The 22,151-nt window shown below is 41.9% G+C and overlaps 1 protein-coding gene across 1 annotated transcript in view; it reads right to left on the bottom strand.

Annotated features, from left to right (window-relative positions):
• F5 (coagulation factor V) overlaps positions 1 to 22,151 on the bottom strand; it is a 74,979-nt gene that overhangs the window by 848 nt on the left and 51,980 nt on the right. The window contains exons 14-24 of the mRNA XM_045452992.1: positions 19,898 to 20,072; positions 18,447 to 18,683; positions 17,381 to 17,597; positions 14,547 to 14,726; positions 12,094 to 12,210; positions 11,161 to 11,232; positions 9,822 to 9,922; positions 9,239 to 9,394; positions 6,658 to 6,802; positions 4,337 to 4,488; positions 930 to 1,112 (exon numbers count right to left, since the gene is read on the bottom strand). Of these exons, the coding sequence (XP_045308948.1) occupies positions 930 to 1,112; positions 4,337 to 4,488; positions 6,658 to 6,802; positions 9,239 to 9,394; positions 9,822 to 9,922; positions 11,161 to 11,232; positions 12,094 to 12,210; positions 14,547 to 14,726; positions 17,381 to 17,597; positions 18,447 to 18,683; positions 19,898 to 20,072 (1,735 nt within the window). The remainder of the gene's footprint in view (positions 1 to 929; positions 1,113 to 4,336; positions 4,489 to 6,657; positions 6,803 to 9,238; positions 9,395 to 9,821; positions 9,923 to 11,160; positions 11,233 to 12,093; positions 12,211 to 14,546; positions 14,727 to 17,380; positions 17,598 to 18,446; positions 18,684 to 19,897; positions 20,073 to 22,151) is intronic.

Genomic DNA, 22,151 nt, shown 5'->3' with positions numbered 1-22,151 from the left:
AAATGCCTTATATCCTCAATTGAACTGTGTTTTATGCCCCCCCTTTTTCTTTTCCAGTTTTGCATTCCCAGCAGGTTCCCCCCAGATTTACATACACCGGAAGCTAAATCACTATTTGTTTATGACAGTGATGCTTATCAAGCTAGAAAGACATCCTGGTACAGTGACAGATAAAACAAACTGAACCAACCAAGCGACCAAACAACCCAGGAGTTTAAAAAGAGAGAGAGGTTCAAACTCATTTGCTGAGATAAGTGCTGAGCCCAAGCTGAGCAGTCAGTAAATGTCACCCCCTTCTCCTGCGCTGCCCCTCCACCTGGCTCCAGCCTCACTTCCATTTCTGGAATATTAGGCTCATGTCCTTAGTTTTGCCCCAGCAGCATCTTAACACCATATGACAGGGAATTAAGGAGAATAATGGCGTAGTTCATCTTGAAGGAAATTAGTTTCCTCATCAGTGAGGCTAACAATTGTCTCCTGCTTAATAATATGATACAGAAAGCTTTGGGGCATGGGCATTTGCTGGGCATCAGTCAAGAATAACAAGTATACCCAAGGTAATGCCAACATGATGTTATTTCACGGTGGAAAGTTTTCTAGACCCTGTTATGGACTGCATGTTTGCATCCCGCTCAGATTCCTACATCGACACCCTAACCCCCAATGGGATAGTATTAAGAGGCGGGGCCTTTGGGGGGTAATTAGGATTAGAGTAAATCGGGAGGGTGGGGCCGTCACGATGGGATTAATGTACTCATAAAAAGAGGGGGAGACATGGGATCTCTCTCCATACAGAATTCTTAGAGAGGAGGTGCCTGTCTGTGCCTATTTGTCAAATCCCAAAAGCTATGTGCAAATAAATGTAGGGTACTTTTCTCATCACAGCAGCTTTCGAACTGCTTTGTCTTTGCTGGGACACCGGCCGGTACCTTGTCCGCCATGGAGGATTTCTGCCTGTACGATTTCCAATCCACTCCCTGGTCGCTGTAGTGGATGGTGTAGCTCTTCACGTACATTTCCGAGGACAGAGACTTGCAGCCCTGTGTTACAATCGCAGTTATTTTCTTGATTTTGAGTAGGTCAATTTGTAACCACTGCTTGTTGTTGTTTGCCTGTGAAAATGATGAGGACATATGAATGAGGCAATTAAAACCTTTGATTTTTTTTAGACCAAGATACTCAGAAATGTACAGAGCTCGAGAGGATTTCTTTTCTGTCTCATCCCTTAAGATCCTTTCTCTCAGAGGATTTCCCTATTCCTTCGTGTTTGTTGTCACCGACATATATAAACTTTTACTTGAGTATCACAGACACTGTACAATAATGACTTACTTCTTTGTATCCCTTCCTTTTCGAGTGCCGGAATCTGTTTTGTTTCCACGTACTTACCACAATGCATGGCACATGGTTGGTGTTCGACAAATACTTGTTGAATGAACACATAAATGAATCCTACTTGAGAAAGAATATCATATTGCTAAGTTATCTGTAAATATTATTCTCTGAAATAAATTTGTGTAAATGCCATGAGGGTATCAGGGAAAGAATCTCTATTTAACTTATTTTAGAAAAGTCTCACTTTTCTTCCCATTGCTTATATCAACGAGGAGAAGTCCAATTTCTTCTCTTCTGATATTTCAAATAAATGTAATATTTGAGAGGCTTGATAAAGCCATACCTGGGACTTTATGGCATGGTAGCTGTCCTGCCTTCTGGCCTAACAAAATGCCTAATCATATGTTTGCTGATACATACTTGGAGAAAGAGGATCAGAAGGACTGAGTACGAGAGAAATCTAAGAGAAATTTTCACCTTTGGGAGATTTATCATGCCCCATAGTCTCATTCAGTTCTATATGAAATAATGAATATTGACATATTTCTTTATCATCACTTATGTGTACACATATGTATGTGTATATATTTATACACAGATATATGTATATACTCATATACTATGTATTTTTAAAGTAAATTAACTGAATTAAAATTATCATGTTAATTTTTTGTCAAGTTTGTTAACACTCTCTAGGGACTTCGGTGGTTTCTTTTTTAAAAAAATTTTTAATGTTTATGTTTTATTTTATTTTTGAGAGACAGAGAGAAAGAGAGAGAGAGAGAGAGAGAGAGAGAGAGCGCCAGAGCAGGGGAGGGGAAGAGAGAGTGAGACACAGAATCCAAAGCAGGCTCCAGGCTCTGAGCTGTCAGCCCAGAGCCGGACATGGGCTTGTGAACCTTGAGATCATGACCTGAGCCGAAGTTGGACACTTAACCAGTTGAGCCACCCAGGCGCCCCAAGGGAATTTGGTGGTTTCTTAGTGTACCTTTAAACTGTATGGTATCCAATCGAAGTTGTACCGGTGATATAGAATATAGATTGCTAGAGGGTTTTTGAAGGCATGAGAATTTTCGTAGGCATGACAGAGGTAGAGACACCTCAGTCTGTGTGTGTACTTGCGTAGGTCTGGCTTAGATTTTTAGCCTCTCTAAAAAGACCCTTTAAAGACATATGATCCTAATAGAAGATTAAGTGAAACAGTTCTGACCTAGAATTCCAGATTTTAAAATGACAGCATTAAAAATTAAAATCAGCATTTCATCTTTGAAGCCCTTATTATATTACAAAGACTAAGTGCAAATCATATACAGAGCAAAGTATTTCAAAAAGTTGTAAAATACGGAGTAGGGTGACACAGTTATACCATGAACAGATCTAAAGAGTTATCTGGGAAAAAATTGGATGACATCTCTATGTAACTTAATCTTTCATTTTTTATTATTTTATTTATATAATTAGTATAATGTAATACATTATTACTTTTTAAATTTTAACTTCTTCAGGTCTGTTTCCCCCTCCATGAAATTGCATAATAAGGGGTTTGGGTGGCTTTGAATGGCAGAAGGACCACTAAACTGTTTATCGGGAGAATGGGTTTCCTGATTCTGCCACCAGACTAAGCGAAAATGATGCAATCTTCTCTGTGTTTAAACTTAACAGGAAAAGTCTGGACCATATGCTTTGTAACCCCCTCACTGTTCTTCTATTCTGTGAGTCTGTGATGGACTAGAAATGAGTTCTGAGATACAGATGTCAGTTCCCAAGACTATCTGTATGGGGTCCAAGCTGTTCTACTTTCTCTACTCCCACCACAGCTCTCTTTCCATTTCCGACAGCCCAACTTAGGGTTTAGGACCTGGAATTCTATGGAGTCCAGGGAACTAGAGTGTAGGTGTCTTAAGGGAGGGACATAGGAAGATAGAAAATAAGGAAGGGTTAAGTTGACTGATAGAATTATTCTGGTTTCTGATGCCACCGTAATTTTTCAAGTCAGTTGAAAAGTGCAATAAAAATGAGTCAAGGGGCGCCTGGGTGGCGCAGTCGGTTAAGCGTCCGACTTCAGCCAGGTCACGATCTCGCGGTCCGTGAGTTCGAGCCCCGCGTCAGGCTCTGGGCTGATGGCTCAGAGCCTGGAGCCTGTTTCCGATTCTGTGTCTCCCTCTCTCTCTGCCCCTCCCCCGTTCATGCTCTGTCTCTCTCTGTCCCAAAAATAAATAAACGTTGAAAAAAAAATTAAAAAAAAAAAAATGAGTCAATATTAACAGTTACCCTAAAAACTAAGACACTGGAATTACTCAATGGGCTAATATTAGGAGCAATATTACTCTCTGGAAGATGCTTATTAAACTTAGGCCACTGATTTATAACCCTGGTTTTGTAGCATTTTACCGTGCCTCCAATTGTCCAAAGGAATGTCACAAAATTCTAAAAAATGGGAACATAAAACATTTAAATAGCACTATTAAGAAAATGAAAAATATTGCTAAATTGTGAAAAAAGAGAGAAGGTGTTGGAAATCTAAATCATTTATCACTAAGTTGTCTTAATTCAGAGGTGGCAAGCTACAGCCCAAGGGCCATATTTGGCCCCCTGCCTGTTTTTGTAAATAAAGTTTTATTGGAATACAGCCATGCTCATGTACTTACTGTTTATAGCTGCTTTCTTGCTATAGTGGCAGAGTTGAGTAGTTATGACTAGAAATGTATGGCTCACAAAGTCTAAAATATTTATTATCTGGCCCTTTGCAGAAAAAATTTGCCCAGCCTCGTCTAAATCAAGACTAGACCAAAAACCAAGGAGATGGTAACTTCTCTCTGAGCCAAAGTCAGAGCTACAGCTATCAAGTCAACAGACATCCTAGGTCTAAGGACCTAGGATCATAATCTGCAGAAACAGGAGATAATATTCTTGCTTCCCAAGATGCCCATGTTCCTTGTAGTGAGGGCCGTGGTTTTCTTCTAGAAGGCTGAGAGAACTCCACTCATAGGCGTTATTTTACCTTGGCTTGCCAGGCATTCACACGGCCCTGGGCATTGAGACGGGCACGGAAGGGTTCCCAGTAATCTCCCCACCAAGATTTTTTAAATGAGGAAGCTGTGATTTGCTTGTTTTCTATCTTTCCACTTTCCATACCCAGCGGTGTGGAGCATCCTGTCAAGAGAAAAGTAATGTGATTAATTATGCACCACCAGTATTCCCTGTGTGGTGGTTTGCACTACAGAGGAGACAGTATTCATACTCGGTGACAACAAAACAACCATCGCCGACAGTGAACATTATTGCCTATGTGCCAAATCCTATTTTTAGGCTCTCCATGTATTATCTGATGCTGCTAACCACCTCCATTTTACAAATGAGAAGACAAAAGCAGAGCAAGAAAGAGTAACTTGCCTGAAGTAAGACTACCAGAAGAATCAGAAACTAAATTGGGGCGCAGGAAGTCTGACACCAAACACCGCGTTCTAAATATTTAAACTCATTTTCCTCCTTCAGAGAATCATGGAAACTGTCTTTTCTTTGAGGTAGAAAATACTCCTAAACTATCTCTGTATATAAGAATATACTCTATTTCTCTTTCTAAGGAAAAGCTACAAAGAAGAAGATCCCTGGGGAGTCACATTCAATATTTTATTTTTAACCCTTTGAGGGTGGTTCATGTTATGAATTTTGCAAAGACGTGAACTTGAAAGTCAGGCTTCGAGGCTGGGCTGCAAATGTAAGAAACGTAACTAGTGAGTGAGCCCAGCTGACCACGCATCATCATCACCTCTGTGACACTTTGTTCTTGTTAGTAGATCATGCTGACATTTTCTTGAAGTGACATCTTTCTCCATGGAAAAAAAAAGAGTTTTAAAAAAGAAAATCTACTCTAATAATTATATCAAGAAAGTGTAGAGATTTTTATTATTATTATTTTTTAATGTTTGTTTTTGAGCAAGAGCGAGAGAGAGACAGAGTGTGAGCAGGGGGAGGGACAGAGAGAGAGAGGGAGACACAGAATCCGAAGCAGGCTCCAGGCTCCAAGCTGTCAGCACAGAGCCCGACGCGGGGCTCGAACTCACAAACTGAGCCGAAGTCGGATGCTTAACCGACTGAGCCACCCAGGCGCCCCAAGAAAGTGAAGAGATTTTTAAAAAGTAATGCTTCTTGAATAGAATATAAATGTTTTAAATAGATTAACAGAGTTGAATGTCACATTTTAGAGTGGCTTGTCTCTATGATCTGAACAAACTACCATTTACATCATGTGCCAGAGGGAAAGAAAGGCCAGTGATTACGGAGCTGTCTCAAGGACTTCTCCTGCTATACAGAATTAGCATTTTATGTGGGAGGTGTTACATACCACTGCTAACTGCGCTTTGACAAAATGCCCATGTCCATGCCCCTCATGGTATCGGCAGTATAATGGATACCGTTATCTGCCTCGATAAGAAGCGGATTCCAAGTTTCAGCTGCTTTGTCCACTGTGAGCCGTGCGAGACTGAGAAGGTACTGTAGCTCCCCAACAGGTGGAGAAATGCACGTTTCAGGTGCGCTATGTATTGATCTCCCTCCCGCTCAGAGCCCTTGGGCAGCTGAGATGCAACGGAAGATTAGCCAGGGCCTTCTCTTACCCCAGATTGCTAGACAGATATTTTCTAGATGCGCTTTGAAGTGAAAGAATGTGGAGAGCTCTACTTTAAGAGTCACCAAAGGAGCATAGTTGATCAGATTCTTAAACATCTTTGTTCCACATGGTAGAATTTTATTATGGCCATTTGTGAGTACCTGGATTTATTTATACCACAGGTCACATTACATCCCTTGAAAAACAGCAGCTTACAGAGAAAGAGCTTGAGCGCCTACATTGGGTGCCGAAGAGAATGAAGAGTTCAATCAGAGTTTCAGGAGGTTGACAAGGAGTTTAGATTCGTTGAAAACATTCATCGAACATCTAATATATGCCAGTAATGTTGCTATGTTCTTCTACTGCATTAAAATCTGGGTGACCTGGAGAACTATGGAAGAGTCAGGCCTAGTCTGAACCTTAGTTCTTATTGAAATGGGCTGATGCAGTTATTCTAAGCTAGGGCCCTTCCTCGCAGGGTCAGGGCGGTGCCCATGCCATCCTGGCACTGTTCAGAGATGGTGCCTGCCCTTTGGCTGGTAGAACCAGTTTTGGCCCAGATCACAATGAGAGTTCACCTGAGCAGAACCGGTTTCGCCAAGGTTTTTCTAGGCACCCAAGTGATTGAAGAGAACTAAAAGTTCTAGCCATTCTTCCATATCTACTTGATTCTCTGCCTGGTGGTTGGACAGCAATGCATCTTAGTTCCTTACCGTTAACCTCACAGCCTTGTAGCTCCAAGCGAAGGGCAGCTCTATTGTAGGATCTGGTTGGAGAGATCCTAATATATCTAGCCACGATGGGTGGGTCAAACTGATTGTCTTTTATTGTAGAGGCATCTGAATTGCCATCAAAATACTAGAGGAAAAAAAGAGGAAGGCTTAGTTATGTAACAATTCTCTATAAAGTGATTTTGTAATAAAATTCTGGATTAATTTAATATTGTCATTTTCAGTTTTCATGTGACCTGAATTAAGTCTCTTGGTTTTAAAAAAAATAATTGGAGGGGCGCCTGGGTGGCTCAGTCGGTGGAGCGTCCGACTTCAGCTCAGGTCATGATCTCACACTCCGTGAGTTCGAGCCCTGTGTCAGGCTCTGTGCTGACAGCTCAGAGTCTGGAGCCTGCTTCAGATTCTGTGTCTCCCTCTCTCTCTGCCCCTCCCCTGCTCATGCTCTGTCTCTCTCTGTCTCAAAAATAAATAAAAACATTCAAAAAAAATTTTTTAAATAAAAAAATAATTGGAGATCACTTCAGGAAGATGAGGTAGACATATTTTGCCTCGTTCCTTCTGCTGAGTACTACTAAAACATAAGGAGCCTCGGAGAGGGGGAGAGAAGAAGGCAGACTGGCTAGGGTCCTTGGGACCCAAGGAGCAACATGGTGGTGGGCTCCCTGGGTTTTATTGTTGCCTCATATGCCCCAGACTGGGAAGCAAAGAAGCCAGCAACCAAGAAACACCAATGGGTGCAGCCAAAAAAAAAAAAAAAAAAAAAAGCCCCAATGAAAACCTGCTTTCTCTAGCCACAGGCCCAGGAAAGAGCAGCTCAGCAAGACAGAAAATTCTCAGATGATAACTGATCTATGTCCAGCTCAGCATTATAGAAAACATCATGGCCCTTCCTCTACTCACAGCATCAAAGGCCAAGTGGGGAGCCTAGACTTCCATGCTCATGAGATTGTAATGAGGCACCCCAGCACCCTCACTGGGATTGTGTCAGAGAAGGGCAAATAGGAATCCAGGACTTTGATCCCCGCCAGCTCCTAACAAGACTCCCACCACCGTCGTATCAGTGGACACTATCCCATCCCCACCCAACAGCAAAGAGGAGCTCCCCTTTAGTGGAGAACCTGGACTTGGAAAGAGGCTGGAAAGAGCCAGCAAGGAAAGAGCCAGCTAACACAGGAGATAAGAGCCGCAAGACTGAAAACAGAAAAACAGTAGATAAACACAAGGAAACAGAATCAATTCTTTGAAAAGATAAAAAAAAAAGGCAAACATCTAGCAAGACTGACAAAGCAAAAAGAGAAGAGGTGAATATTACCAACATCAAATTCAACAGGCAATATCACTATAGATCTGCAGACATCAAAAGGATAATAAGAGTATACTACAAACAACCCTACACACATAAATTTAACAGCCTAGAGGAAATGGATCAGTTTCTTGAAAAACACTATCTAACTCACCCAATATGAAATAGGTAATTTGAACAGCTTGTAACTACTAAAGAAGTTGGATTTGTAATTTACACGTTCCTGGAAAAAAAATCTCTAGGCCCCTATAGTTTCACTGCTGAATACTACAAATATTTAAAGAATTAACACCAATGCTAGAAAATCTCTCCCAGAAAACAGAACATGCTTCCCAAATTATTTTATGAAGCCAGTATTACTCTGATACCAAAACCAGAAAAAAAGTACAAAAAAAAAATAATACCGCACACCAATGTTCCTCATAAGTATAAGGGCAAAAGTCTTTCAGCTATGAACTCTAACTGTAACCTGTGTTCTCTTTCCAAAACTGATCAGTAGGGACGATAATTTGAGATTTTCATGATCTGTTCTAAGGTATAGTGCAAATAATTTATTACCAGGGATAGCTAATAATAATATACAAACTAGTAAAATGGTAAGTGATTTACAGGAAAAATGAAACAGGTTCAAAGTTATCAGCATAATGACAGACTGACGCCTTACATTCTGATAACTTTCTTTGGCAAGGGGGTTAGGGAGGAAGAGAAGAGTTAGGGCTGGTACATACGGGTTATTGGGAATAATCCCGCTGAGCCTCTGAAAGACCCAGCAGGGGACTGTCACTCCGAAGGCAGGGTAGCAAAAAAAAAAAAAAAAAAAAAAAATCCGAAAAGCACACTGCCTCAGAGCTGCTATTTTCTTCAAGTACACCGAAACAAAGAACAAAATAAAATGTAAAAGTTAGTATTATCAAAACTTGGAGGCCAAACTCCAAGCTTAAGGAGCATGAGCTCCTTAAGGCACAAAACCAGATTAAATGCCCTACACCATGTCCCAATCTGAGAAGCATGGGCATTTAGTTTGATCGAAAAGTGATTTTTTTTGTGTGTGTGAAGTTTTGAAGTTCCATAAATCAGGCTTATCCCTTTAATTTGTATAACAGACCCATGATTTTGCCACTTTCTTTCATAAAGCCCTAAGAAAGCCATTTGTATTTCTACCACCCAGAAAGGTATTTTTTAAAAAGACATAGTCATAGGCATAGTAGCCTAGTAATCCTGGGGTGAGTCTTGAGACTTGGAAAGAAACTGTCCACAGACCATCACGTTCCTTGTGCTGTTCCCTTTGAAGATCTGCCAGTTTGTCTGGTCAGAGCTGTAGGCCACATAGAACTCCATGGTGTAGTAGGACTTCAGATAGTGTTTGGCACCTTGGGTCTGGATCCCTGTGAGGACGACTTCCCTCTGCATGTCAACCTGCAACAGAGCAAAGCCATTAAGCAGATCTGTCCTTGTCGACAACTCACATATCACCTTCCTTAATTCATTGTGTAACCAGCTTTCTTTAGAACTAAAAAGCCAGCACCTAAGTCAGCAAACTAATAAACTGGCTAGATACAATCCATATTTGAGCACAGAGTACCTGGACTTGAATCCAAGTTTGACCACTTACTAGCTGTGTGTGATTTTTGGAAGTTAATCAGTCCCTCCGTTTCTTTGTTTTTTTCATCTGTAAAAAGGATATCTAGGATAATGCTAGAACTAACTTTATAGGGTTCATTTTGAATATGTAAAGCACTTAGAATAGTGCCTAAAACACTGCAAGAACAAGAAAGAAAAATATGAAATCACTGTCATTTTATTATTACAGCACAGTAAATACTATCAGGTTAATAAGATATACCTGGATCCAAGGTTTAAGGTCAACTTCTGAAGGCTTTTCTGTGATCCAAGCATTATATGATCCACCATTGTTTAATCTTGCTAGTTTGGGCTCCCAATAACCTAAATTCAAAAGAGAGAAAAATTTATTCTGAACTTAAAAAAAACCCAAAACATACAACTAGAAATTTCCCAAGTAAGTTTAGTCCCCTTGGAAAACCAGATCTCTACAGGAGCCTCTATTAAAGTTAGGCAACCAGGTGGTTGTCACAGGCCTCAGCTACTAAGTCAGTTCATGATTATGAAATCTCGGCTTCAGGTCTGTGCTTGGTTGGTGTCAACCACCACCCACCCCCTTTCTTGCATGCAGGTTGTGTTTATCTTTTCTCAGCTATGTTGGTGTGGTTGCTGCTGAGTGTGCCTTGCCTAAGCGGAGGACATGGGAGGGATTATGGGAAGCTCGTGATCCCTTGCAACTGACCTCTTCATCTTGGGAAGTGCTTTGAGGCAGAGTGAGGCAATTTAGAAGGAGATCCTGACACAAAGTGGGTGATCAGCAGAGTTTCTGAATAGATGAATGGTTAGCACAGCAAAGGGCCCTATTAGAGGGCAGTATGGCATGTGGCCAATAGACCTTGGGAATCTGGCTGGAATATCTCATTTGTGATCAAATGTGGAATGGGGATGAATGTGGAGAGTTTTGGAAATGGGCATATGGTCACAAGAGTATGGGATCGGAAGGAAAGAAGGAAGGAAGGAAGGAGAAAACAAAAAAAGAAAAGAAAGAAAGAAAAAGAAAACGAAAGAAAGGAAGAAAGAAAGAAATGAAGGAAGAAAAAGAAAGAGAAAAAGAAAGAAAGGAAAAGAAAAAAAAAAGAAAGGGGGTGCTTGGGTGGCTCAGTTGGTTGTATCTAACTCTTGATTTCTGTTCAGGTCATGATCTCACAGTTTGTGGGTATCAAGCCCTGCATCAGGCTCTGTGCTAGGTATGGAACCAGCTTAATATTCTCTCTCTCAGAGAGAGAGAGATCCACTCCTCGCTCAATCCCTGCTGAGAGGCTGTACTGCCTGTGTAGAGATTCTGAGGACCCCTAGCTCTTGGTCTCCCGGGGGAGAGACTCCTTAGGAACATTATACACCAGGGAGGGAGGCAGTGATAAAGGAATGCCAACAGGTTTTTTGCTCCTTCCTCTACCAGATGAGCACCTTAAGATAGAGGTGCTTTCCTGTGGTAGAGAAAAGCCTGGAGACAAGCAATGATCCATAGATTCAACAGGCAGGGTTGTCACGGATGGTTTTTCAGGCTGTATACTGCACAGTTATAGGAGGTGCCTTTCAAAGGCTATGATGCTACTACTTACCCCAATGCCCAGAAGCCCTGATCTGTGAATCAGCTATGATACCAGTGCTTAGTCCCATTGGCATCTTACATTCTACAAAAAAACAGAACAATGAATAATTTTTGCTTAGAAAATACATATTAACAAAGTAAAATTTCGTGGCTAGAGAGTATACCTCTGGTGGGTCAGTGATTCAATAGTTTCACCTACCTTATGTGGCACTGACCTAAATATGTTGGATCATAACAGGTGAATGTACTCGCAAGACTGGTGCTCTAACAGAAATAGTGATACCCTAGAGGAAAACCACTGACGTCCTGAAATGCAGTTAGTCTTAAACTGATTTCCATTTGCTTGTATCTTAAATTAAAGCCATTTTACAACATTGTGTACTACCCTTATAAGTCTATGTTCCCAAAAGTTGGACCAAAAGTTACAGAGCTATTTACATTCTGATCACAAAAGAAAATACCAGCCACTGAGATACCTGGATGTGGACACAGTGCTTGGTATTCGACAGGTACCTAATAAATGCTGGCTGGCTGGCTGCATGGATGGACATATGGGAACTGTTTCTCAAATACTGAAATGCCAAGTTCAGAGACTATCCTAGTCATTGTTTAATTCCTGGTATCTTTTCCCTCCTCTGCTCTAGGAGTCTGGAAAAATTCTTCCACTCACTTTCCCATGAATCACATGTCATGAAGGAAGACGCTTTATACTGGTTTCCCAATTGAAAGGCATGCCTTTGGGCTGAAGCATGTGGTTTAAGGTTCCTAGAAGACTGATGTTTGCAGTATAATCAGACCACGGGTCAGAATACAAGCAGCTACTGCTACAGATTGTACCTCTGTCATGCAGAAGTCCCAGAGTTGAGTGTTTCGAACTTAAAAGTTAATAATATTCTAGCAGGGACTGTCCTTCTAGAAACATCCCATGGAGCTCGGAGTGTACCTCTGTCTATGATGAGAAAAGGTGTTTGCATCCCAGCTCTCTGGTTTTCTCCAACCTCTGTGTCAAGGAGCCACCAACCGGATTTTGATGCCTTCATTTCAAGAGTTTTAAATGAACCTAAAATAGAAAGTGAAGCACGACATTACATACCCAAAGATTAAAAGTTAATATTAGTCGACAGCTGTCAAAGAATCCTAAAATCCCTGCATCACAAGGAGTTTTAGAAAAGAACGTATGAATTATCCATTTCTCTCTAGGCCAGGCTAGAGTTGTAACAAACAGATAAAAACAAAACAAAACAGGGGTGCCTGGGTGGCTCAGTCAGTTAAGTGTCCGATTCGGCTCAGGTCATGATCTCATTGTTCATGAGTTCAAGCCCCACATCAGGCTCTGTGCTGACGGCTCAGAGCCTGGAGCCTGCTTCGGATTCTGTGTCTCCTTCTCTCTCTGCCCTTCCCCTGCTCATGCTCTCTCTCTGTCTCTCAAAAATAAATAAACATTGAAAAAAAAATTTTTTAAATGAAACAAAACAACACACACACATTACTAAAAGTTAATTGGCCCAGACTTTAAAAAATTTCCAGCATGCCTTACTAGAAAGTAACTTTTACTGATCTACATTTAATGTCACAAGCTAACCCACATACAACACAGCATCACAGTCTTAAGTATTAAAGCGGCCTTGAATGACTCATTATTGGGCCTCAGGAATATTGTATGTGTTTCCTTCCTCTCCCTTCATTTCACTAGTGTTTCTTTTTTTACATAAGAAAAATAAAAATAAAACATCTATCTCCCGTGTTTTCAAATTTTCTATTAGGTTTACATAGTTGGATAGAGATACACATAAACTGACTCAGAAAATCACTGAAGGGCGTTTCTGAAACCTCTGATTACCCACCCTATTATTTCAATGCTACTCACTGCCAGTTTACACTTAAATTCTGCTGACTGTAATTCGTGACTATTTCCCAGATGGCGAATAAAAATTAATAGCTGATGGTCCTCCTCTAACACACGAAAAAAGATTCCAGCCTTCCACTCTCCAACGGAGATATTTAGATTTGAAGATTTGGATGGGCCAGCCAATTCCAGCTTCTCAGGCTCAAGGGAAGGATGATGGATCTGGTAATTTACATTTGGTAAAAAGCCAGAAGTTTGACCTAATCGCCTCTGTCCCTGATTTTAATAAAGTGGGTCTTCACAGCTCCATTAGTGAGCCACTGGCTTGAACAAACCAACCAAGAACACTCTTTCCCCCCACCTTTAACCAAACCAGTCCTGTTTGGACTTCTGTGCCTAACTGAGGCTGACCCACATAGGAACTTCCCAACCAAAGTTCTGGCAAAGGACTGACTGCCCTGCCTAGCTTCTCAGAGCATTTGTGGAAGCAAGGCTGCTTGTTAAAAATGCAGAGTCCGGGGCGCCTGGGTGGCGCAGTCGGTAAAGCGTCCGGCTTCAGCCAGGTCACGATCTCGCGGTCCGTGAGTTCGAGCCCCGCGTCAGGCTCTGGGCTGATGGCTCAGAGCCTGGAGCCTGTTTCCCATTCTGTGTCTCCCTCTCTCTCTGTCCCTCCCCCGTTCATGCTCTGTCTCTCTCTGTCCCAAAAATAAATAAACGTTGAAAAAAAAAATTTTTTTTAAATAAAAAAAAAAATGCAGAGTCCTGGGCCCTTGTCTGACATCAAAGTCTCCAGAAGCAAAATCTCTGCCTTAGCATTTATGTTTTAACCGGCTTCCTAGAATTTCACTATGCCTACTGCAGTTTGAGAATCAGGGTCCCTGGCACTCACACCCCTGCAATGCACAGATATGCCTATAAAACAACTCACTGGCACATAAAAATCCTTTGTGATGGTTTGTTTAAGCCTTTTCATTACTTTGTACATGAAAGCTCTAAATACCCCTCTTATTTTTTAGCTTTTATAATCCTTAAAAACACTCCCCCCCCCCCCCACCCCGGCACTGCCCCAACAGCCTCATGAGTCAGTTTAAGATTAAGATTCCTGTAGTCACTTGCCCAAAGGTATCAGGGTCAGAGTGTGCGGAACAGAATTCACAGATGCAAGAATCCCAAAACCCTAGTAAGTTTTTAATCTCCTTCCCGACAGAAAGCTGCTAAAGCAGCCTGAGCCCTGTGGGATTCATTTTGTAATCTGTTTAAGACCTGGCCTACGTGACACAGTGCGGTTTGGAAAAAACTGCGTCAGACGCATCTCCGTAGAACCGAGTTGAGCCTGTGGGGAGCTGCACTCAGTGCCTACACTGGCTGACTTTTTCATACTCTGTCTGCAGTTTGGGGAAATGGCTGTGCCCAGGATCTGTGCCAGAACCCACTCCTGACCCTTAGGAAGCAAATGCACAGGACGGAATGAGGGACAGTTACGTTGCTGAGATCGCCTTCCCTAGCCATTTTTTCCATCCGGGACCTCTTTACAGCATGCAGATCTTTACCAGGCAGAAGGGGCCAGACCCCTAGCTGGTGCTGTTGGGTGCCGTTTTCCAGCAAGGTCTGGCCGTGAAAGTGAACCACATGAATGTCTCGGGAGCCGCCCATGTTCAGCAGGTGCAACCTCACCCACTCTTGCTCATACATTCTCAGGCCAGGCAAGCTGTAAATCATCCCATTAATGGCTGCAAGGACAGAGGTGCAATCGATTAGAAATCCGTGTACACCGGCAGAGGGGCTGGTGAGGAAGTAGGAGGCGTCCTGTTCACCACCCATCTTCTTATCACTCCACCCGTCTGGACCCCTGTGTGTCCTGCTACCAGAGGGAGGCTAAGACGGGCCCTCCAGCTCCTCCTCATGCCAGCCCACAGCAGCTTCTCATGTGGCTTCTCACTCTTCACCCTGGACCTCACACTTCTTCCCTGGGCTCCACTCACTTATCCTTGACATTTTCCTGCACTACCAAAACAGAAAGACTAACACGAGCCAGATGACTGAGAGCACACACAGCACATCACCCTGAGGCCTCCTAAATTCAGAGATAGTTTCAGGCAAAATTAGGAAGGCAGACCATAAGGGTTCATGTCTATTGTCTCATTTGTATGATAGCTCCTCTGCCCTCTTCCCAGCTTAAATGTCTGGGGTTCTCAGGCTTCATCCACTCTCCCTCAGTGGAGAGAGAGAGAGAGAGAGAGAGTGTGTGTGTGTGTGTGTGTGTGTGTGTGTGTGTGTGTGTGTGTTTAAAGCACTTCGCAAATTTGATCACCTTAAAAAATAATACAAAATTTTACTGATAAAGCTCTGGGCTACCATGCATTTAGCTGAGATTGAAGTGAGGGAAGTTTTTATTAGTAGTGTTTTTCCAAAGTAAAAAGAACTATATGGGACTTCAGGAACTGAGCGAGTGAATTTTGGGAGCAAAAGGAGTTGAGGTCATTTTGGCACCCTTAAGGTTACATCAAGTAAAGAGTACCTATCTTCCTACTCCTCACACCAGGCCTAACCCCCTCACCTGTGCAGGAAATAGATCTCCTAAGAGTGAAACGTGTCTCAAGCAATTATTGGGTCAGCATTGCTAAATCATTACATCAGGATGTGGAATGAAGTCTCTCAACATAGCAGGTGCTCAGTAAACGTTTGATAAATTGAACTGAGTAATAGAATTCCTTCATTTACTCCCTATTTCACCACCTAGTTACAAGCACGCACTGCACAGGCCAGGTGCTGAGTCTGAGGCTGGGAACTCGGGCTGTCTGCTTACCAAATACCCTGATCAATACTATGCCATGGGGATTACCAAATTACAGAGTACCTTTCAAACTAAACTATCCCGGATGCATTTTACTCTTTCTTTGAGGAATCGGAAGCAGTGGCTCAAGGGTACTGAACAGGAAAGGGGACAGCCAGCTGACAAGCCTATCTGAGTCTGCAGCCATTGCGTTCCCACCAGCTTGGGAGGTTTTCAGCAGCGTGTGTTTGCCACCCAAAACACCAAGTAGCCTAGGCTGAAAAACCTAGAAATGCTAGAAGAGAAAAGGAAGCTCCGCTCAGAGTTATTGGTCAGCTTTCCATTGACACTCTTCTAGAAAGCTTAAGAGAATCTTTTTAACTTCTTTGTGTGATAAGCAGTCAGAGGGTAGGGTTTTGGAGCAGATCATAAATTATGTTATTCACCTTCCTCTACCTGCAAGCGTTTATACGGGTGAGATCAGATCAGAAGGGCAGCCTGAGTGTGTAAATGGGCTAGGGGAGGCAGAATACACCTACTTAGCCGTGGTGACTGGCTGGGGGAGGGGTGGTGGTGGCACTGAAGTGGATGTGGTATATAAGTCTTTTTTTTATTCCTCAAGCAACCTTCTCCTTTCCTGTTTCATGGAATGACCTACCCATACCCAAAGCACAGATCCATCCTGATGAGAAACCTTACAGCAATTCCCTCCACTCATCAAACTCTAAAAGCAGGGCTTCTCAGTCTTCATTTATTTTTCTAATCCCCAAGTCATTCTCTTTGTTTTTCACCTAATTCTAAATTCTGCCTTTCTCTAAAACTACAGTAAAACCTTGGATTGCGAGTAACTTGCTCTGTGAGTGTTCCGCAAGACGAGCAAACATTTCTAATAAGTTTTAACTTGATAAATGAGTGTTGTCTGGCAATATACGTTGTACGTGATGCCAAATATCACATGACCACAACTGAGCCAATGGTTCTTGAAATTCGCTTTGATATATGAGTGCTCTGGATGACAAGCATGTTTCCGGGACAAATTATGCTCACAGACCAAGGTTTAATTCAGTAACAATTTACAGACAAAATTCCTGAATGGAGTTCAGAGTACATTTGCTTTTCCCACTCACCCCTCACCCCCCCCTCCAAAGATGCTCTCTTGCCATGATTCTCCTGTGACCCAACTACCCAGTTTCCTATCTCATTTTGTTCTAGATGCTTCTGATGCCACCTGGGAAGTGCTGAGGGCTGGAACTGTCATGTTCTTATTTAGAAAGTACACATGAGTGATCACTTCTTCTAGATACATGGTTGTTCCTTTAGATCAAGGAACAGGTTCGTTAACTGTTTACACTGCAGAATAGTGCTAATCCCTAAACTACCATAGACTGACGCACACTGGCTCCTTGTTGGCTGGTTGGGTCAGTTCTGAGGGCTCCTGCACTAGCTTTCAGACTTCTCTGTCCCCTTCACCTGCAGCGCCACCTACCGGGCGACATCGGAAGCACCTCTTTAGAAGCACCTCATGTCTAATCTTATGAAGACAGAGGGCAGGAATCACGTGCACCCAGGGGGATTTAGGTCAGAGATTAGATCAAAGTCAGAAGATGATACCATGAAACTCGTGGGAGGTTTTTTCTTCGGAGGATGACAGTCTCCAAGCCCTGGGAGACTGGGGTTTCTTTTCATAGTACCAGCTCTTCCTTTCGTCAAAGACCATAAAGAGTAAGACAAATTCTCTCATGTCCACGGGCGTGTTGCTCTCCTTATGAAGTACTCCTTTTTGGCAGATCAGAAGGGGACCTATCAAGCCAGAATGGATATCTTTTTCCTGGAAGACAGTAGGGACAAATTGCACATATTTCGCTCTCTTGCAGGATTTCCTCTGATGATACAGAAAAGGAAACTTCAGGGGCTCCGAGTTGGAAGATTATAAAGGAATAGCTTACTAAGCCTAGGTATCATTATCAAATACTGTGGCATTCATATTCCCTTCCTCTGATGAATCCTTTATCTCAGCATGGCAGTCATGATAATGTTGCAATTAGTGACAATATCGACACTATTATAATCACTATTTATTGAGCATCTGCCAATACACAAAACACTTTGCCTGTAGTGTCTTATTTAATTCAGACAACAATCCTGTATATTAAATACAAAGAAACTCATTTACTGAACAAATATTACCAAGTGCCTATTGTGTGCTATCTACTGTTTTCTCATTTTTAACTTTTGGAAACTGAGGCTGAGAGAGGTCAAGTAATTTTCCTAGGCCCACGCAGGAAGTGACAGGAGGGTTGAACTTGAAGTCTGTGCTCTCTCTCTCTCCCATGCCCCAAACAAACGAGTCTTGATTTTGTAGCTGTTTCATAAAGGCAGAGCTAAAGAAAGCTAATACTTGCTCGAGGACATTGCAAATAAATGTCTTCCTCTGCAAATGTAGTCACTCTAACCAGGTTCAACAATTTAAGTAATCCCCACTGCCCTTCCTGAACACTTGCGTCTCTCTCGCTGACCTCTGAACACAAGTGGCTATAGACGACTGGCCACAATCCTCACACATTCCTCATGGAAAACAGGAGAGACATCTAACAGGAGATCAACTTGACCCTTCCATTTGGTGGACTCAAGTTATAGGGTTAGGGGAATGACAGAAATTTTTAATGGATGTACCTACCGGGTTCACTGCTGAATAGTAGGCCCAAGCCCGGCAGGCAGAGCCAGGGTTTTCTGGCCCCGACCTTGGAGTGGCGTGCCATACGTATGTATAACTGCTGTTCGGCTGAACAACATTATCTTCCTTAAACCATTCAGGAGAATCATCTTCATAAGACTTTCCCTCTGACGACTTTTCATAGGAAAGCCCATGGGCATGAAGAGAATATGGTCTGGATGCTAAATTTTTAAAACGAACCTAGAAAAAGGAATGGTCCACAAATGTACTTAAGATCAACAAAAATCCAAATTAAAGAATGTCATTATTATAGGCCCAAGTAGATGGCTATTAAATTAGACCTAGATCTATATACAGTACAATATATTAATTGCATGCAGGTTCAAAGTCACATATGTATTATTTCACCTGATTTTTACAATATCCTATGAGATAGGGCCCAAGTAGTTTACCCTAGAAATACCAAAACATGTTTATTCTTCTGCTAAGCAAAAGTACTGACATTATGTTCGAATGAAATGATCACAATAGGTGCTGCAGATGTGGAGATGAATGACGTTTGGGTCTTGCTAACAATAAGCTTTCAACCTCCTGATGAAGAGACACGTGCACATATGGATTCAAGTTAAAAATCTGGAGACCCAGGGCACAGGGAGGGCCCAGTCAGTTAAGCAACCGAGTCTTGATTTCGACTCAGGTCACGATCTCACGGTTCATTAGATCCAGCTCTGCATTGGGCTCTGCACTGACAGCACAGAACCTACTCGGGATTCTCTCTCTCTCCCTCTCTGTTCCTCTCCCCTGCTCACCCTCTCTCTGTCTCAAAATAAATAACCTAAAAAATCTGGAGATCAAAAGTGTTGTAAACAAAGTATGAATGGGGTTCATGGGAATGCCAGGAAGGAGCTATTCGGTTGAATGTGCAGGAGAGGTTGGGGTGGCAAAAAAAGTTTCTTAGGGAAAACAGAACTGACCCTTGCAGTGATGAATGGGAGATCAGCAGAAGGGGAAATAAAATCATGAGATCATTTTTTTTCTTGAAGATTATCAAACGACAGTAAAACCTTGGTTTGCGAAAATAATTCGTTCTGGAAACATGCTTGTCATCCAAAGCACTCGTATGTCAAAGTGAATTTTAAGAACCATTGGCTCAATTATGATCATGTGACGTTCGGCGTCATGTACTACTCATATTGCAAGATATCACTCATTTATCAAGTTCAAATTTATTAGAAATGTTTGCTCGTCTTGTGGAACGTTCGCAGAACAAGTTACTTGCAATCTAAGGTTTTACTGTACTTGGCAAGCAGTCTCTGAAAAGATGTGTTATTATTTGTTAATTTTGGAAAGTAAATAAATTACCCATAGCCCTCCTGCCCCTTTCACTGTTACAACCCCCTGGTGCTTGTGGAAATTCCTCTGATGATCTTAACAATGCTCAAAAGATGACTTACTTGGATGACATCATCCACTTCAGCTCTAATAACAGGACCAAGAATGCCGAGATGAGCTTCAAGCTCCCCCGTAGGATCACGTTTGGTAAAAGAGCCATCAAGGTACTTTCGAAAGACCACTTTCTTGTATACGGTGTTCTCTGGAACATCGTCAATGTCTTCATTATCTACTTCACTGAAATAATAACAACAACAACAATAATAGCATTTGTTTAAAAGAACAAATGAAAGACCATTGAAGAATTGGAGGAATTATCCCTGCTTCTGAATGTAGTGTCTAGCAGAGATATTTAATAAATACTTAATGTACAAATGAATGAAACTATAAATGAGTAAAAACTTAAGCCAGTAAATATCCTTCTGATCTCAGCTCATGTATCATTTCTTCGGTAAGGGCTCCTATGATCCTTTAGAGTAGGTGAAATCTGTGTATATTATTCTCTAAGTGTTCACAGTATTACCATAGTGTATATAGTATATTCCTGTAGTATTCTTAAATTTCTTTGTTATGTACAGTACAGTATATATCATTTATTTGTGATATTATCTATTAAAATCTGACTCTGACACTAGAGTGAAAGTCCCATGAAGTCAGGGATTGTGCCTAGTCTGCTCATTATTTAATTTCCAGTGCCTGGCAAATCATCTGACACATGACAGGCACTGGATCGACTTTTGTTGAATGTATTAATGAACGAATAATTATAATCATATAGTCACATAGCAGATTTTAATATCAGAAGCAGACAAAGCCATGCAATGGGATTGGCAGCTTGGGGCTGTCAGTTGACAATGGTCACCCCTGGGAATGAAAGTAGCCACCCTTCTCGTGTTCGCTGTTGTTAAATCGCATCATTCCTCACATAGTTCACCAGCTCAGTCTGGGGCCAGAGCACATCAGATTTTCTCACTGACTCTTACATTTCTCAAGCCTATGGAAACAGGCCGAAAGCTCATCCATCAATGTCATAGAATTTGTTATGCACCATAAGCCATCGACAGAGAATCCCACTCTGTCTTCCTCCTGGTCTTCCTACACCACTGACCCCATCCTTCCAGACCCTAAGCATAGTTTCACAGAACACATGGGGATCAGCAAAGCAGCTGTGAGTGCCATAAACATGGGTTGCATATCTGGAATGGGACGTAAGATTTTGAAGGACCTGGTTCCATCCCTTTCTGCTTTGGAAACACCCTAAATCTTACTCTTTCAGGACCTCTCTTAGAAATCCCTAGATAAATTATTCTCATATAGCAGTGGGAGCTACATTTAAATAGGAAGTCATGTGAAAATGTGTTTTAAGCTAACAGAGTTCTAATATGGAAATGCCAGGCATCAGATTAATGAAATCATTTCTGTGAGCCATACCATATATTGTGTTTGCTTACTCTAATTACACTTTGGCTTTTGATTTTCAGTGTAGTTGTTAGCTTTTATAAAATCTGTGAACTATATATTAGACATGGTGTGAGCATGGTCACCAAGCTGTGATTCTCCCACTATTGCTGGCTAAGACTTGCCCCTTGTCCCCCCTGCCCCCAACCTCTTCTTTCTCTATATTGTCATCCCAGAATACAGCCCAAGTCCAGAGTCCAGCCCAATATGGCTTTCCATCCTTAAGCAGAATTGAATTGAAAACCGTTTTAAAAACATATATAGATCCCTTAGGAACCCTCTTTTGTAAGTCAGGCCACTTACATAATTGCATCTCTGGTTGAAGAATGGCTGGAACCTGAAATGTTAAAGCAGAAGAGGATCTTGGGGGACATTTGATGTACCTCCTTCATTTAAAAGATGAAAGTAACAAGGTCCAGGGAAGGAACTGACATAATCTATGAAGCTAAGAATGGCTAAAGCTTTTGAAGGGCTTCTCAACGCTCTTTGGATAAACACCAAAATTCTTCCCAAAGCCTAGTGGCATCTGGTCTTTGTAGAGCGAGCCCAATGTTTTCTTACACTCACTCCCTTCTTGAGCTCCAGCTACAGAGGCTTCAGGCTTCCTCCTTCCTCGTGGCCTCATTATGCTATTCTCTCTATCTAGAATGTTCAGTGTCAGGTTCCTGAATTCTCATATCACCGTATCACCGTGTATCTGCCTTTCCTTTTCGGTCTTTAGCATAGTTGTATTTTACACTTATTTATGTGAGCATTTGATTCTTATCTACCTGCCCAACTAGATGCAAGTTCCATGAGGGCAGGAGTCATGTATGTTTATATTCTATTTTATAGTCTCAACACTTAGCACAATGCTTA

Source organism: Leopardus geoffroyi, chromosome C3 (assembly GCF_018350155.1).
Source record: "Leopardus geoffroyi isolate Oge1 chromosome C3, O.geoffroyi_Oge1_pat1.0, whole genome shotgun sequence".
In the NCBI taxonomy this organism is placed as follows: Eukaryota; Metazoa; Chordata; class Mammalia; order Carnivora; family Felidae; genus Leopardus; species Leopardus geoffroyi.
Note: the sequence above shows the minus strand (reverse complement) of the source record. Positions and strands in the feature narration are given on the sequence as shown.